This window comes from Anomaloglossus baeobatrachus, chromosome 4, assembly GCF_048569485.1.
Source record: "Anomaloglossus baeobatrachus isolate aAnoBae1 chromosome 4, aAnoBae1.hap1, whole genome shotgun sequence".
In the NCBI taxonomy this organism is placed as follows: domain Eukaryota; kingdom Metazoa; phylum Chordata; class Amphibia; order Anura; family Aromobatidae; genus Anomaloglossus; species Anomaloglossus baeobatrachus.
The window spans coordinates 519,586,971-519,603,565 of NC_134356.1; the positions used below are offsets into that span (position 1 = coordinate 519,586,971).

General features: G+C 44.8%; 1 protein-coding gene across 9 annotated transcripts in view; it reads right to left on the bottom strand.

Annotated features, from left to right (window-relative positions):
* PPIP5K1 (diphosphoinositol pentakisphosphate kinase 1) overlaps positions 1-16,595 on the bottom strand; it is a 316,383-nt gene that overhangs the window by 85,157 nt on the left and 214,631 nt on the right. For 6 of the 9 annotated variants that reach the window (XM_075345878.1, XM_075345879.1, XM_075345874.1 and 3 more), the window contains one exon: positions 13,753-13,902. The exons of the other annotated variants lie outside the window; for them this stretch is intronic. In XM_075345878.1, the coding sequence (XP_075201993.1) occupies positions 13,753-13,902 (150 nt within the window). The remainder of the gene's footprint in view (positions 1-13,752; positions 13,903-16,595) is intronic. 9 annotated transcript variants of the gene reach the window in all.

A 16,595-nucleotide genomic window follows, 5' to 3' on the forward strand; every position in this document is an offset into this window, starting at 1 on the left:
GCGGGTCCTCGACTTGGCTCATAAACACCTGATGAGTGGCCACCTAGGGGTCAAGAAAACGCAGGAGAGAATATTGCAAAGGTTCTATTGGCCCGGGGTCTTTGGGGAGGTAAAACGGTTCTGCGAAACCTGCCCGGAGTGTCAGCTTACCGCACCCCTGACCCATTTTCGCAGTCCGTTGGTACCGTTACCCATTATAGAAGTCCCTTTTGAATGGATAGGGATGGATCTGGTGGGGCCCCTCGTAAAGTCCGCTCGAGGGCACCAACACATCCTAGTGATCGTTGACTATGCCACCCGGTATCCCGAGGCGATACCTCTCAGACATACTGCAGCAAAGCTTATAGCTCGGGAGTTGTTTGCTGTGTTCTGCCGGGTGGGGTTGCCCAAGGAGATCCTTACGGATCAGGGGACCCCATTCATGTCTAAAGTGACCAAAGAGCTATGCCGGCTACTCCAGATCAAGCAGTTGCGTACGTCTGTGTATCATCCTCAAACGGACGGTTTAGTTGAGCGTTTCAATAAAACCCTGAAAACCATGCTAAGAAGGGTGATCTCAAAAGACGGGAAAGACTGGGATATGATGCTTCCCTATATGATGTTTGCCATACGAGAGGTGCCACAGGCATCCACGGGGTTTTCGCCTTTTGAATTGTTATACGGGCGACATCCCCAGGGATTGTTGGACCTGGCAAAGGAAACATGGGAACAAGAGCCCACACCCCATAAAAGTGTGATCGAACACATTTTAGGTATGCAGAACCGCATAAGCGCGGTCATGCCAATTGTGAAGGAGCATTTACAGGAGGCTCAGGCCGCGCAAAGCGGCCGCTACAATAGACAAGCCACCGTGCGGACCTTTAAACCCGGCGATCGGGTGTTGGTATTAATCCCCACGGCGGAGAGTAAATTCCTGGCTCAGTGGCAAGGCCCCTACGAGATAAAGGAAAGAGTCGGGGTGGTTAACTATAAAGTATTGCAGCCCGGTAGGCGGAAACCTGAACAAATATACCATGTCAACCTATTAAAACCTTGGCAGGAACGGGAAAGCCTGATGGCTGTTTTTTCCCCACCTCCCTCCTCTTCGGGTCGTTCACATCCGGCTCCAGCGACCTCCGGAGAGGACGAACCGGAAGTAAGGATTGGACAAGCCCTCACCAAGCAACAGAGGCGAGAGGCCAGACGGTTGGTTCAGCAGAACCCCGATGTCTTCTCCGAGCTGCCCGGTAGGACCAGTCTGATACGACACGATATTGTCACCGAGCCCCACCTGAAGGTACGCCTGAAGTCATACCGGGTACCGGAGGCTCGACGACAAGCCATATCGGAGGAAGTAAAGACAATGTTACGCCTGGGGGTCATCGAAAAATCCCGGAGTGAATGGGCTAGTCCGATTGTCCTAATACCAAAACCCGATGGCTCCTTAAGGTTCTGCAATGACTTTAGGAGATTGAACGAAATATCCAAGTTCGATCTCTACCCCATGCCCCGGGTGGATGAGCTGATTGATAGGCTGAGACAGGCGCGATATTTTACCACGCTCGACCTGACCAAGGGGTACTGGCAGGTGCCACTAACGGAGTCCGCCAAGGAGAAAACCGCTTTTGTTACGCCGGAGGGTCTCTTCCACTATGTTGTCTTGCCTTTTGGGTTACATGGCGCTCCGGCCACGTTCCAGAGGTTGATGGACTTAGTGCTGGAACCCCACCAGGCGTATGCATCAGCGTACCTGGATGACATCATTATTTACAGCTCCGATTGGCAGACTCACTTGGAACAGGTACAAGCGGTGGTGGACGCGCTTCGAACAGCCGGATTGACAGCCAATCCCAAGAAATGTGCATTGGGACTCACGGAAGCCCGCTACTTGGGCTACGTGATAGTCCAAGGAGTGATTAAGCCCCAAATTAACAAGGTTGAGGCGATCCAGAAGTGGCCTAGACCCCTGACCACGAAGCAGGTTAGGGCCTTCCTGGGTATCGTGGGGTACTACAGGAGGTTTGTAAAGGATTTTGCGGGACTATCAGCCCCCTTGACGGACCTTCTCAAAGGCAAGAAGTCCGTCATGGTGCGCTGGACTCCGCAGGCCGAGGACTCCTTCCGTGCCCTGAAGGCGGTCCTGTGCGGACAGCCCGTTCTGGTCAACCCTGATTTCCGGAAGGAGTTCATAGTACAGACTGACGCCTCGGAGGTCGGCCTGGGGGCAGTGCTGTCTCAGGTGGTTCAGGGGGAGGAACACCCCGTCACCTTCTTGAGTAGGAAGCTCACCCCTCCCGAGCGGAATCATAGCGTAGTGGAGAAGGAGTGTCTGGCGATCAAGTGGGCCTTGGAGTCCCTACGCTATTACCTGCTGGGACGGCAGTTTCGCTTGGTGACGGATCACTCTCCACTGGTCTGGATGAGGTCCGCCAAGGAACGGAATGCCCGGGTTACCCGGTGGTTCCTTTCTCTGCAGAACTTCCGGTTTACGGTTGAACACCGGGCCGGTGGGTTGCAGGGCAACGCCGATGCCTTGTCCCGCGGCCCGTGTTTGATGGCTGGAGTTCAACCCCGCACGCTTGAACTGAGGGGGGGGTATGTGAGACTGTGACCGGGGTTATCTATGACGGCCGGTATGTCTCGCCCCGGTTGTGCTCACTCCATGATAGAAAGTAAATCCACTATAGGGTTAATGCTGTTTCCCTACAGGCTGAAGGAAGGGTTAAATAGAATCAGGAACAAGGGCAGGTGTGCCGGGTGTGAGGGAGTGAACAAAACTCCCTGAGTTTTCTGCTGGAGAGGCACATGTATTTTGTTATGGACTTTTGTTTGGACATTAAAACCGTGTGCTGTGAACCTTAATGCCTGGATCCCGTGTCTTCTGCTGCGCAGCCGACCGTGCTACCTCAGAATATATATATATATATATTGCCTTGCAAAAATATTCGGCCCCCTTGATTTTTTCAACCTTTTCCCACATTTCAGGCTTCAAACATAAAGATAAAAATTTAAATTTTATAGTGAAGAATCAACAAGTGGGACACAATTGTGAAGTTGAATGACATTTATTGCCTATTTTAAGCATTTTTAAAAAATAAATAACTGAAAATTGGGGCGTGCAATATTATTAGTCCCCTTTAAGTTAATACTTTGTAGTGCCACCTTTTGCTGCGATTACAGCTGCAAATCGCTTGTGGTATGTGTCTATCAGTTTTGCACATCGAGAGACTGAAATTCTTGCCCATTCTTCCTTTACAAATAGGTCGAACTGAGTGAGGTTGGATGGAGAGCGTTTGTGAACAGCAGTTTTCAGCTCTTTCCACAGATTCTCGATTAGATTCAGGTCTAGACTGTGACTTGGCCATTCAAACACCTGAATACGTTTATTTGTGAACCATTCCATTGTAGATTTTGCTTTATGTTTTGGATCATTGTCTTGTTGGAAGACAAATCTCCGTCCCAGTCTCAGGTCTTTTGCAAACTCCAACAGGTTTTCTTGAAGAATGGTCCTGTATTTGGCTCCATCCATCTTCCCATCAATTTTAACCATCTTCCCTGTCCCTGCTGAAGAAAAGCAGGCCCAAACCATGATGCTGCCACCACCATGTTTGACAGTGGGGATGGTGTGTTCAGGGTGATGAGCTGTGTTGCTTTTACACCAAACATATCGTTTGGCATTGTGCCCAAAAAGTTCGATTTTGGTTTCATCTGATCAGAGCACCTTTTTCCACATGTTTGGTGTGTCTCCCAGGTGGCTTGTGGAAAACTTTAAATGACACCTTTTATGGATATCTTTCAGAAATGGCTTTCTTCTTGCCACTCTTCCATAAAGGCCAGATTTGTGCAGTGTACGACTGATTGTTGTCCTATGGACAGACTCTACCACCTCAGCTGTGGATCTCTGCAGTTCATCCAGAGTGATCATGGGCCTCTTGGCTGCATCTCTGATCAGTCTTCTTCTTGTTTGAGATGAAAGTTTGGATGGACGGCCGTGTCTTGGTAGATTTGCAGTGGTATGATACTCCTTCCATTTCAATATGATCACTTGCACAGTGCTTATTGGGATGTTTAAAGTTGTGGAAATCTTTTTATAACCAAATCCGGCTTTAAACTTCTCCACAACAGTATCATGGAACTGCCTGTTGTGTTCCTTGGTCTTCATGATGCTATCTGCATTTTAAACAAAACACTGAGACTATCACAGAGCAGGTGCATTTATACGGAGACTAGATTACACACAGGTGGCTTATAATTATCATCTTCAGTCATTTAGGACTACTTTGGATCATTCAGAGATCCTCAAAGAACTTCTGGACTGAGTTTACTGCACTGAAAGTAAAGGGGACAAATAATATTGCACGCCCAAATTTTCAGTTTATTTTTTAAAATTTTTTAAAATAAGCAATAAATTTCGTTCAACTTCACAATTGTGTCCCACTTGTACTTGATTCTTCACCATAACATTAAAATTTGTATCTTTATGTTTGAAGCCTGAAATGTAGGAAAAGGTTGAAAAAAAGCAAGGGGACTGAATACTTTTCCAAGGCACTATATATATATATATATATATATATATATATATATATATATATATACATACATACATACATACATACATACATACATACACACACACACACACACAAAATGGGTAAAATAAGTATTTGGCGCACTGCCGATTTTGCAAAGTTTTCCCACCTACAAAGAATGGAGAGGTCTGTAATTTCGTAGGTACACTTCAACTGTGACAGATAAAAAACAAGATTCAGAAGATCAGAATGGATGATTTTTAAATGATTAATTTGCATTTTATTGCATGAAATACCGTAAGTATTTGATCACCTACTAACCTGCAAGTATTCTGGCTCTCGCAGAATGGTAATTCATTTTTTAAGAAGCTCTCCTTCTCTGCACTCATTACCTGTAATAATTGCACCTGTCTGAACTAGTCACCTGTATAAAAGATTCCTGTCCACACACTCAATCAATTACACTTCAACCTCTCCACCATGACCACGACCAAAGAGCTTTCGAAGGACATCAGGGACAAAATTGTAGATCTGCACAAGACTAGGATGGGCTTTTGGACAATAGCCAAGCTACTTGGTGAGAAAATGGTGGCTCAGTGGTTAGCACTACAGTCTTGCAGCGCTGGGGTCCTGGGTTCAAATCCCGCCAAGGACAACATCTGCAAGGAGTTTGTATGTTCTCCCTGTGTTTGTGAGTTTCCTCCAGGTACTCCAGTTTTCTCCCACACTCCAAAGATATACAGATAGGGAATTTATTTAATTATGAGCGCCAATGGGGACAGCATTGCTAATGTATGTAAAGCGAGGCAGAATATGTTGGCAATATGAAAAAATAAAGACTATTATTATTACTGTTGGCGCAAGTGTTTGAAAATGGCAGAAACACAAGATGACTGACAATCTTACTCGGTCTGGGGCTTCATGCAAGGATGATTATGAGAAAGGTCAGGAATCAGTCCAGAACTACATGGGAGGGGACCTGGTCAATGACCTGAACAGAGCTAGGACCACAGTCTCAAAGATTACCATTAGTAACATACTATGCTGTCATGGATTAATATCCTGCAGGGCACGTAAGGTCTCCCTGCTCATGCAGGACATGTCCAGGCCGGTTTCAAGTTCACCAATGACTATCTAGATTATCCAGAGGAGGCATGGGAGAAAGCCAAGTGGTTAGATGAGACCAAAATAGAACTTTTGGGTATCAACTCCAATCGCCGTGTTTGGAGGAGGAAGAAGGAGGAGTACAATCCCAAGACCCCCATCACAACAGTGAAGCATGGGGGTGGAAACATCATACTTTTGGGGGTTCCTTCCTGCAAAGAGGACAGGATGACTGCACCGTATTGAAGGGGGGACTGATGGGCTCATATATGACAAGATTTTGGCCAACAACCTCCTTACCTCAGAAAGAATACTGAAGATGGCTCAAGGCTAGGTCTTCCAGCATGACAATGACCCAAAACACACAGCCAGGACAATTAAGGAGTGGCTCTGTAAGAAGTAATGCAAGGTCCTGGAGTGGCCTAGCCAGTATCCACATCTGAACCCAATAGAAAATTTTTGGAGGGAGCTGAAACTCAAATGTTGCCCAGCGACAGCCCCGAAACCTGGAAAATCTGGAGATGATCTGCATGGAGGAGTGGGCCAAAATCCCTGCTGGAGTGTGTGCAAACCTGGTCAATAACTACAATATACATATGAACTCTGTAATTGCAAACAAAGGTTTCTGTACCAAATATTAAGTTCTGTTTTCCTCTTGTATCAAATACTTATTTCATGCAGGAAAATGCAAATTAAATTATTTAAAAATCAATCAATGTGATTTTCTGGATTTTTTTATTCTGTCTGTCACAGCTGAAGTGTACCTACAATAAAAATTACAGACCTTTCCATTCTTTGTACACATGCACATTATATCAGTATACATAGACACACTCACAGTGCCTTGCGAAAGTATTCGGCCCCCTTGAATTTTTCAACCTTTTCCCACATTTCAGGCTTCAAACATAAAGATAAACATTTTAATGTTATGGTGAAGAATCAACAACAAGTGGGACACAATTGTGAAGTTGAACGAAATTTATTGCTTGTTTTAAACTTTTGTAAAAAATAATAAACTGAAAGTTGGGGCGTGCAATATTATTCGTCCCCTTTACTTTCAGTGCAGCAAACTCACTCCAGAAGTTCATTGAGGATTTCTGAATGATCCAATGTTGTCCTAAATGACTGATGATGATACATATAAGGCTAGGTTCACACTTCCGTTAAATTGTATCAGTCACAATCCGCTGCTCTGGTAAACAACAGGATCCGTTTAGCGGATTCCGCTGTTTCCATAGACTTGTATGAGCGGCGGATTGTGACTGATGATGCTGCGTTGCACCATCCGCCCGACTGATCAGTCGTGGAATGACTGACCGCCGGGCGGGAGGAACGCAGCCTGTAACGTTTTTTGAGCAGTGCAATCCGTTGGATTTCGCTGCGCATGCTCTCTGGCTCCCTGCACACGTCACCAGCTTTGCTTGGTTACCCGATATTTACCCTGGTTACGGTGCAAGGAGCCAGCGCTAAGCGGTGTACGCCCGTAACCAAGGTAAATATCGGGTAACCAAGGTAAACATCGGGTGCTTTGCTTTACCCGATATTTAGTCTTGTTACGTGTGCAGGGAGCCGACACTTCCCCGCTCGGCCCCGCCCCCTCCCGCACTCCGCACATGTGTATACACACACACACTCACACTCACCTGTCCCCAGCCCTGCAGACCGCAGCACTGCCACTGACATCCTCAGCGCCTGGCCCCGCTCGGCTCCTCCCCCTGCTCGGCTCCGCCCCCTCCCGCACTCCACATGTGTACACTCACACACACACACACACACACACTCACCTGTCCCCAGCCATGCAGACCGCAGCACTGCCACTGACATCCTCAGCGCCTGGCTCCGCCCCCGCTCAGCTCCGCCCCCTCCCACACTCTGCATGTGTACACTCACTCACACACACACTCACTCACTCACAACACTCACCTGTCCCCAGCCATGCAGACCGCAGCACTGCCACTGACATCCTCAGCGCCTGGTTCCGCCCCCGCTCGGCTCCGCCCCCCGTTCGGCTCCACCCCCTCCCACACAACGGAGTCCGACAATGAAATTCTTTTCATTGTCATCCGTTGTACAACGCATCAGTCACATGCGTCAAGCGACGCATGTGACTGATACAAAACAACGGAAGTGTGAACTTAGCCTACGCCACATGTGTATAATCCAGTCTCTGTATAAATGCACCTGCTCTGTGATAGTCTCAGTGTTGTGTTTAAAGCATAGAGAGCATCATGGCAGGTCTGTGATACTGTTGAGGAGAAGTTTAAAGCCGGATTTGGTTACAAAAAGATTTCCACAACTTTAAACATCCCAATAAGCACTGTGCAAGCGATCATATTGAAATGGAAGGAGTATCATGCCACTGCAAATCTACCAAGACCCGCCCGTCTCTCAAAAACGTAATTTCAAACAAGGAGAAGACTGATCAGAGATGCAGCCAAGATGCCCATGATCACTCTGGATGAACTGCAGAGATCCACAGCTGAGGTGGGAGAGTCTGTCCATAGGACAAAAATCAGTCGTACACCGCACAAATCTGGCCTTTATGGAAGAGTGGCAAGAAGAAAGATATTTCTCAAAGATATCCATAAAAAGTGTTGTTTAAAGTTTGCCACAAGCCACCTGGGAGACCCACCAAACATGTGGAAGAAGGTGCTCTGGTCAGATGAAACCAAAATCGAACTTTTTGGGCACAATGCCAAACAATATGTTTGGCGTGAAAGCAACACAGCTCATCACCCTGAACACACCATCCCCACTGTCAAACATGGTGGTGGCAGCATCATGGTTTGGGCCTGCTTTTTTTCAGCAGGGACAGGGAAGATGGTTAAAATTGATGGGAAGATGGATGGAGCCAAATACAGGACCATTCTTGAAGAAAACCTGTTGAAGTCTGCAAAAGACCTGAGACTGGGACTGAGATTCGTCTTCCAACAAGACAATGATCCAAAACATAAAGCAAAATCTACAATGGAATGGTTCACAAACAAACATATCCAGGTGTTAGAATGGCCAAGTCACAGTCCAGACCTGAATCTAATCGAGAATCTGTGGAAAGAGCTGAAAACTGCCGTTCACAAACGCTCTCCATCCAACCTCATTCAGCTCGAGCCATTTGCAAAAGAAGAATGGACAGCAATTTCAGTCTCTTGATGTGCAAAACTGATAGACACATACCCCAAGCGACTTGCAGCTGTAATCGCAGCAAAAGGTGGCACTACAAAGTTTTAACTTAAAGGGGTCGCATAATATTGCACGCCCCAATTTTCAGTTTATTATATTTTTAAAAAAGTTTAAAAACTTTCGCAAGGCACTGTATATGTATCTATACACATACACACACATTTGTTAAAGCACCACGCCAGTGATTTTTTTTTTTAATTGCACCATTGGAGCGATGCTTTATATCTGAGTCCTCTATCTTATACTTGCCCTCCAGCAACTTCATCTCCTATTAGCATTGCTCCTGCTGGTCTCTGGTGATTTGTGACCTGCCGATAGCGCCAGTGTTTCATGGAGCCTGCCGAAGGTCACAAATCAATGCAAGACTACGAGAGCCTCATTCTTGTCTCGTCTTGGCTCTCATAGAATTGTATGAAAACGTGTTGCGGAACCTCTGATTACCGGGCAGTCAGCAGCTTCAGTCACATGATGGAGACGCGGAATTGGGGCGATGCCAAAAAAGCATGAAAACGCCAGAAGATGAGTATAAGACAGGGGACTTAGATTTAAAGTGCCAGTCCATCACTGAAAAGAAAACTAAATGATGTTCTGCTTTACGTTTTTATTTTTTTATTGTCATAGGAATCAACCGTCACAATAAGCACCACTCCAGTGTTTTGTTTTTTTCAGCGCTGGAGTGACACTTTAAATCTAAGGCAGGCTTTACACGCTGCGACATCGCTAGCATCGGCTATCGATGTCCAGCGCGATAGCAGCCACCCCCATCGTACATGTGATATATGGTGTTTGCTGCCGTAGCGAACATTATCGCTACGGCAGCGTCACACGCACATACCTGGTCGGCGACGTTGCTGTGACTGCCGAACTCCCTCCTTCAAGGGGGAGGTGCGTTCGGCGTCACAGCGACGTCACCAAGCGGCTGGCCAATAGAAGCGGAGGGGCGGAGATGAGCGGGACATATCATCCCGCCCACCTCCTTCCTTCCGCATAGCTGGTGGACGCAGGTAAGGAGATGTTTGTCGTTCCTGCGGCTTCACACACAGCGATGTGTGCTGCCACAAGAATGACAAACAACATCGTATCTGCAGCAGGAGCGACATTATGAAAATGAACGATGTGACACAAATCAGCGATTTTTGTCACTTTTGTGCTCGTTCATCGTCGCACCTAGGCTTTACACATTGCGATGTCGCTACCGGCGCCAGATGTGCGTCACTAACGACGTGACCCCGACGATATATCAGTGGCGATGTCGCAACGTGTAAAGCCCCCCTTAGTTCCTCATCATATACTTCCCTTCCGGCAGCTTCCCCTTTTACAGACGATGCTCTGGTTCTGCGGCTCCATCTTGTGACTGCAACTTGTGACTGGCCGCAAGTCAGAAATTTAAACACAAACTCCCAATGCATCTCTTTGAAAGACAGAACAAGGCCAGAACTAGGCTGTCAGAGATCTACTGAGTTGTGACCTCTGGCGTGCTCCATGAAACACTGGAGCTGCCAGCAGGTCACAAATCGCCGAAGACCGATTGGAGCGGAGACAGTACAAGATGAAGCCGTTGGAAGATGGGTATAAGACTGGGAGCAGGGAACTTACATTTAAAGCACCACTAAAATTTAAAAAAAAAAAAATGCTGTAGAAGTGCTATAAGTTGGACGGAAGTACTAAAACTCCAGAAAGTCACGACTACAAATTGAGGTCATGCCTAGTTCTGAAAAGAGATGAGAACATGCACAAGATTTCAAGGAGCTGGCAGTAACACCAACTCAAGAAAATCCTGTTATCATGATCACAGGCGTGTGAGAAAATTGAAAAAGGGCCTACTAGTCAGGCAAATTAATGCCCCTATGACTAGTCAAAGGTCTGATTGGAATAGGGAAAGCGAGGATTATGAGTAGTTTTTTTTAAACATTCATATTACTGAATAGCATTATACAGGGCTAGTTATGCAGGTCAATTGATGAGTTGGAGGGCATAGGGGACCTGACAGGTTCCCTTTAATATCAGATTGATGGGGCGGACACCTGGAACTACTACAGATTAGCTGTTACAAGCTCCGGCTTTCATGGACGTCTGTGATCTCACTTTTATGAAGCATATGAGCCACCTCCACTACCGTGTTTGTTATGCTAGAACTGATAGACTTTGTGATGAGCCAACTTGTTGACCCGATATTATGCCTGGATGTCCAACTCTTGGCTTCTGAATGGATGGACAGACTTGACTTTGTATTCTTCCAACTGTCATGGCACTCACATGATACAGTTTGGCAATTTTCTTGGCAAAGAAACTGCTATTAATGAGCTTGATGACAATGTTTCTCAGTTCTTGGGAAATCTTGTTCATGGCTACTCCTCGATTGAAACTAGTGACCTTTCGCTTGGGAATCAACCTTGTAACACATTGAGTAGGTAATGTGAAAACAGGTTGTAATTTGTAGTATACAGGAAGAATTTTTTTTCCACCACCAGGAGCAAATAGTAACAAGAATCTGCATAACTAATCATATGCTAAATAGTTGCAAGTCAAATTTATGTATGAAATAGCCAAGATTATTTTCTATGAAATGAAGGTAGTCTCACGTTCGAAGCTGTAGTGGATGGTGAGATATGGAGACTGAAAGTCAAAAGTTCAAAACATTGTTAACCTTTTGTTCCTCAGTGTATGTCTCAGTGAACGATATTGAAAAGTCACAGACTGGCTATTCTTCAGTTATTTTATCAAGCTAGAAAACAAATTGCCTATCATAACAAAGCCGCCCAACCATCCATTATATTAGAACTCAAAGTACATGTCAATCTTCTTTTGAGATTGGAATAAGTATGCCCCTCAAGGATGAGGCGTATAGATATCTGGACACAATGGATGAATACACATGGACTTGTATCTGTGCCCATTATTAATAAATTGGAACTCAATAACTAAACTAACGTCTTGGTGGTACTATTAGTCTGTAACTCTAGACCTCTTGCAAATGTATACAAAATGGTCTTGGGAATCTATAATTTTAATTAATATGTTTTACACACATGAACATGCTGCCAATCTGATGGTATCCAGGTCCTAAGACTCCCACTGATGCTTTCATTTCTTCAAGCAGCACTACTCAGTGTATATAGAGTGATATTTGGGATCGTTAGAAAGTCTATGATCCTGTAAGAAGGGGCTGGCTCAGCACCTCACTGTTTGAAAGTGTACTTTGCCAAAGACTTTGGCTCATAGACATACTATTGGACACATACTCTGCTCTATGAGCGCACTTATGCACGAGGTCATTGCTTTTGTTTGCAGAACTGAATGCATGGGAACAATGTTTAGAATGATTTTTGAGGTTCTTAGGACCTGACCCCCGAATAATTGACAGGATGTCTATGTAGGTAAAACATAAAAAAGAAATTAAAATTATATACACCCGCTAAAAATCTACTTTACTTTCACCGGTACACTACCCATGTAAGGAGGTTGTGTGGGGGACATAAAACTGTGTAAGGAGACTATTGGGAGGACATAAAACCATTTAAAGAGGCATCATCATTTTGAGTGTGGGCTATTTAAGGGGGCTGTGTGCGGACTATACACTGTTAGTGGGCAGTGTGAGGATATTGTTCTCTTAGGGGGGCTGTGTGGGTATAATTGTAAGGTGACTGTGGGAACATCACAATAGTCACAGTCTCCCATGGGGCCCCTTGGAAAAATGTATTGCCCACCCCTGCACAAACTATCAAAAAGTGACTCATAGCACAATTTTCCATGTTGCCCTGGAAATCTGAAAACATTAAGAAATTACATTTTAACTTTTTATTCTTTTTTCTTTATTGCTGCTATTAAAGTACCTGCACATGAAAGCTACTCTTCGTAGGAGTCCATGTTCACTAAGAAACTTAAATCTGTCTCCGTTAGAACGCTCTGTTCCCAAAGCCACAAACAATACAAAGGTCCGCTCTCGGGCAGGTTTCCCTGTGCAACTGAAATCGACTGTATAGTAATGAGTTATTGCAATTCACGGGGCATCTGTATCACCACAGTGATGTGATGTTAGCCCACAGGACTTCTACAGCTCATCCAACTATGAGGTATATGACGTAATGCTTTCTAACAAGTTATCTTAAGGATTTATTTTGCCAAGGAAAGTGTATTTAACATTTTGAAAAAATGCAGTACCAGCAAACAGATTACCATTTACATAATAAAATGTTACTTAGTAGCTTTAGCAAACTGCTGGCTCTACAGCTGAGTGATACTGATGTTGTAGATAGTCAGATACCCATTGCAAAGAGGGACATTAAAAGATAACAGGTGATATCGACTGTAAATACATCAAAGAAAATGAATCCCTGATGACAAAGGCAAATCAATACAGAACACACAAGGCATTGTACGTAATGCTGAAAGAATCAATGACTATGGACTAATATGAGATAAAGAAATGGCCATCTGTAGAGGGTGTGTAAATTCTGCACTTTCTATCAGTGACATACAGGGCACAATGAAACTTTGACAATAAGGCACTTAGTTTGGATCATTATGAAGAGGCAATTATTTTAAATGTTTTTTTTGGAATGTTCTATCTTTTTTAAGCAATTAGGTTAGCCTCATAAAGATATGCTAAAGATTGCAGTGAGTTGCCCTTTTAAAAAAAATGTAATACAATGCAAATGCCATTCACAATGATCAGATTTTAAAGTAATAATTCACTTTAAGCTCATACAATGCGATGTACATTAATTTAAAGGACCCAACATGTGATGACAGCTATTATTCTCTCTCTCGTGCATTGATGTGCACATAGCTTCCAAAGTACAGAGCCACTAGAAATATACTCATGTAACACCTGAGGTACTCAACTGAAACAAGCAAAAGAAGAGAATCCAGCGGCTAAGAGAAAGTGGGAAATTCAGGAATACAGGTAGCGGGAATTGGGTGGCTGATGAACTCAATGTAAAAACAAAAAAAATAACACCTGTCGCCATGATGCCAGGTTAGTGATGGACATGGCTCTGGACTGTAGAGTGATGGAACATGGGGAATGATGGGGTTCTCCCGATCTTCTCCTCCGACGCCCTTTTTGGGACATGAACTCCAAATTCCCTGTGTTTTTGGTATTCATCACCTGAAATCAAATTCGTGGACAGGAGGGTTTCAGCCCGATTACAGCTGACTGGAGAAATATGAAGGTTAAGCTTCCCCACTACTGTAGGGTCATAACATCAAATCCAACACATTGTAATAAAAAAACTAACTACTTCAATAACCAATAGTAAAAAAACACATTACAGACATACCTGTACCAAATGAGAAAAGCTCTTCACACATTAGAAAGGTAAAATGTTGTGTACATATTGAGTTTTGATTATTGCCAACTTGAATGTCAAAGCACACAGGTATCATTTGTGAAAAAGATAACAGATGTATGAAGTTTTGGACATACTGTAAAACATGTTAGTAAGAAAAAAAAAACAAAAAAGTGAGTCGCTCACCATACTGAATGAACAACCTCTGTCTTATCTATAGAGTGCCGCTCCATCTGCTGAAACCTAGGCACAAAAAAGTGGGGAAAGATGGCACATCCAGTCTTGAATAAAATCTTCAATCTTTAGTGAAAGACTTTCAATAAAGATTCAAGATTTTATTCCTGACTGGATGTTCCGTCCTTTTCCCTTTTTGTGCAAGTTACACTATACCTTGCCAACCGAGAAAAAGAAATTGAATCCATTTTGATCTTTTGTTAAGTGCAAAGCCTAAAAGCACATAGGTAAAGATTGGAAAACAGAACATTCATGGTGATGATTGAACCAACAAGCAACACAACTCCAGTGTTGAACCACAGGCAGAGAAATGGTAAGAAACACCAACACGTTTCGGAGGATTATGCATTAATCATGGTACCACCATCTTACCACGAATAAAGCATAATCTGCTGAAACGCGTTGGTGTTTCATACCCAGGTCTGACGGTTCCAGTGCAGTAGTAATTTTTAATATGGTCTAATAAGAGCTACTTTTTATAATATATATTTCTCTGCCTGAGGTTCCACGCTGAAGCTTTGTTGCTTGTTGGTTTAACTTTATCTTCAGCCCTAGCCAGGGCAGCTTGGGGCGTTACCTGGATTATCACTAGACCAAGAAGTTCTGGTGGACTGACAATTTCTTTTTCAACATTCAAGGGGATGGTTGTTCCCCCTTGAGCTTAAAGGTCCAGTCACACTAAGCAACTTACCAGCGATCCCAACAACGATAGGGATCGCTGGTAAGTTGCTAGGAGGTTGCTGGTGAGATGTCACACTGCAACGCTCCAGCGATCCCACCAGCAACCTGACCTGGCAGGGATCGCTGGAGCGTCGCTACACGAGTTGCTGGTGAGCTCACCAGCAACCAGTGACCAGCCCCCAGCGCCGCGTGGAAGATGCTGCGCTTGGTAACTAAGGTAAATATCGGGTAACCAATCCGATATTTACCTTGGTTACCAGCTCACGCAGCTACACGTGCAGAGAGCAGGGAGCAGCGCACACTGAGCGCTGGCTCCCTGCTTTCCTAGTACAGCACACATCGGGTTAATTACCCGATGTGTGCTGCAGCTACATGTGCAGGGAGCAGCGCACACCGCTTAGCGCTGGCTCCTTGCTCTCCTAGCTACAGCACACATCGGGTTAATTACCCGATGTGTGCTGCAGCTACATGTGCACAGAGCAGGGAGCAGCGCACACTGCTTAGCGCTGGCTCCCTGCTTTCCTAGCTACAGCACACATCGGGTTAATTAACCCGATGTGTCCTGCAGCTACATGTGCACAGAGCAGGAGCCGTCACTGACAGTGAGAGCGGCGGAGGCTGGTAACAAAGGTAAATATCGGGTAACCAAGGACAGGGCTTCTTGGTTACCCGATGTTTACATTGGTTACCAGCCTCCGCAGAAGCCGGCTCCTGCTGCCTGCACATTTAGTTGTTACTGTCTCGCTGTCACACACAGCGATCTGTGCTTCACAGCGGGACAGCAACAACTAAAAAATGGCCCAGGACATTCAGCAACAACCAACGACCTCACAGCAGGGGCCAGGTTGTTGCTGGATGTCACACACAGCAACATCGCTAGCAACGTCACAAAAGTTGTTCGTTAGCAGCGATGTTGCTAGCGATGTTGCTTAGTGTGACAGGGCCTTAAGAATCCACATCTTGAGAATCTTGGGGAGAGGAGCAGACTGGGCTTCTCCCTGACTCACTCAGCTTGATTTACAGGTTTCTACCTATATAACAGGAAGAAGCGTGTAAATCAAGCTGAGGGGAAATCCAAAGAAGAGCCGCCCAGCAAACACTTCTCCCGTTCCTCGGGTTGTATTTCAGGTGGTGTTTTCTGTAAAATGCCACAGGTGATTGAATCTAAACTGGATCACAAAAATTAGCTTTTGGGGTTAGAAATATTGATAAACCCGGGGGGGGGGGGGGGGGGGGTAAATCTCTACAATTAATGATAATGAACTGTATATAAGATACCGAAATAAAATACAAAATGTTTGTAATTTCACTTTAAACTAAATATATCTCTATATACACGAAGCAAACAGAGACTAGGAGTAAAATCTCCGTCTCCAACTGGCCGAGTAATTACACATGTATTATTAATAGCTTTGATGCACAAAATCTACCTGTGCTGCATAATAATTACTGACTCAACACAACAAGACTCACATTTTAGTCACATAAGCGATAGAAAATTCAGGAAAGGTTCTTGTTAAAACATACAATCAATAAACCTGCCCCAACAATTACTGCGGTCTCACACGCTAAAAGCAAATCAATACGTACAGAATAA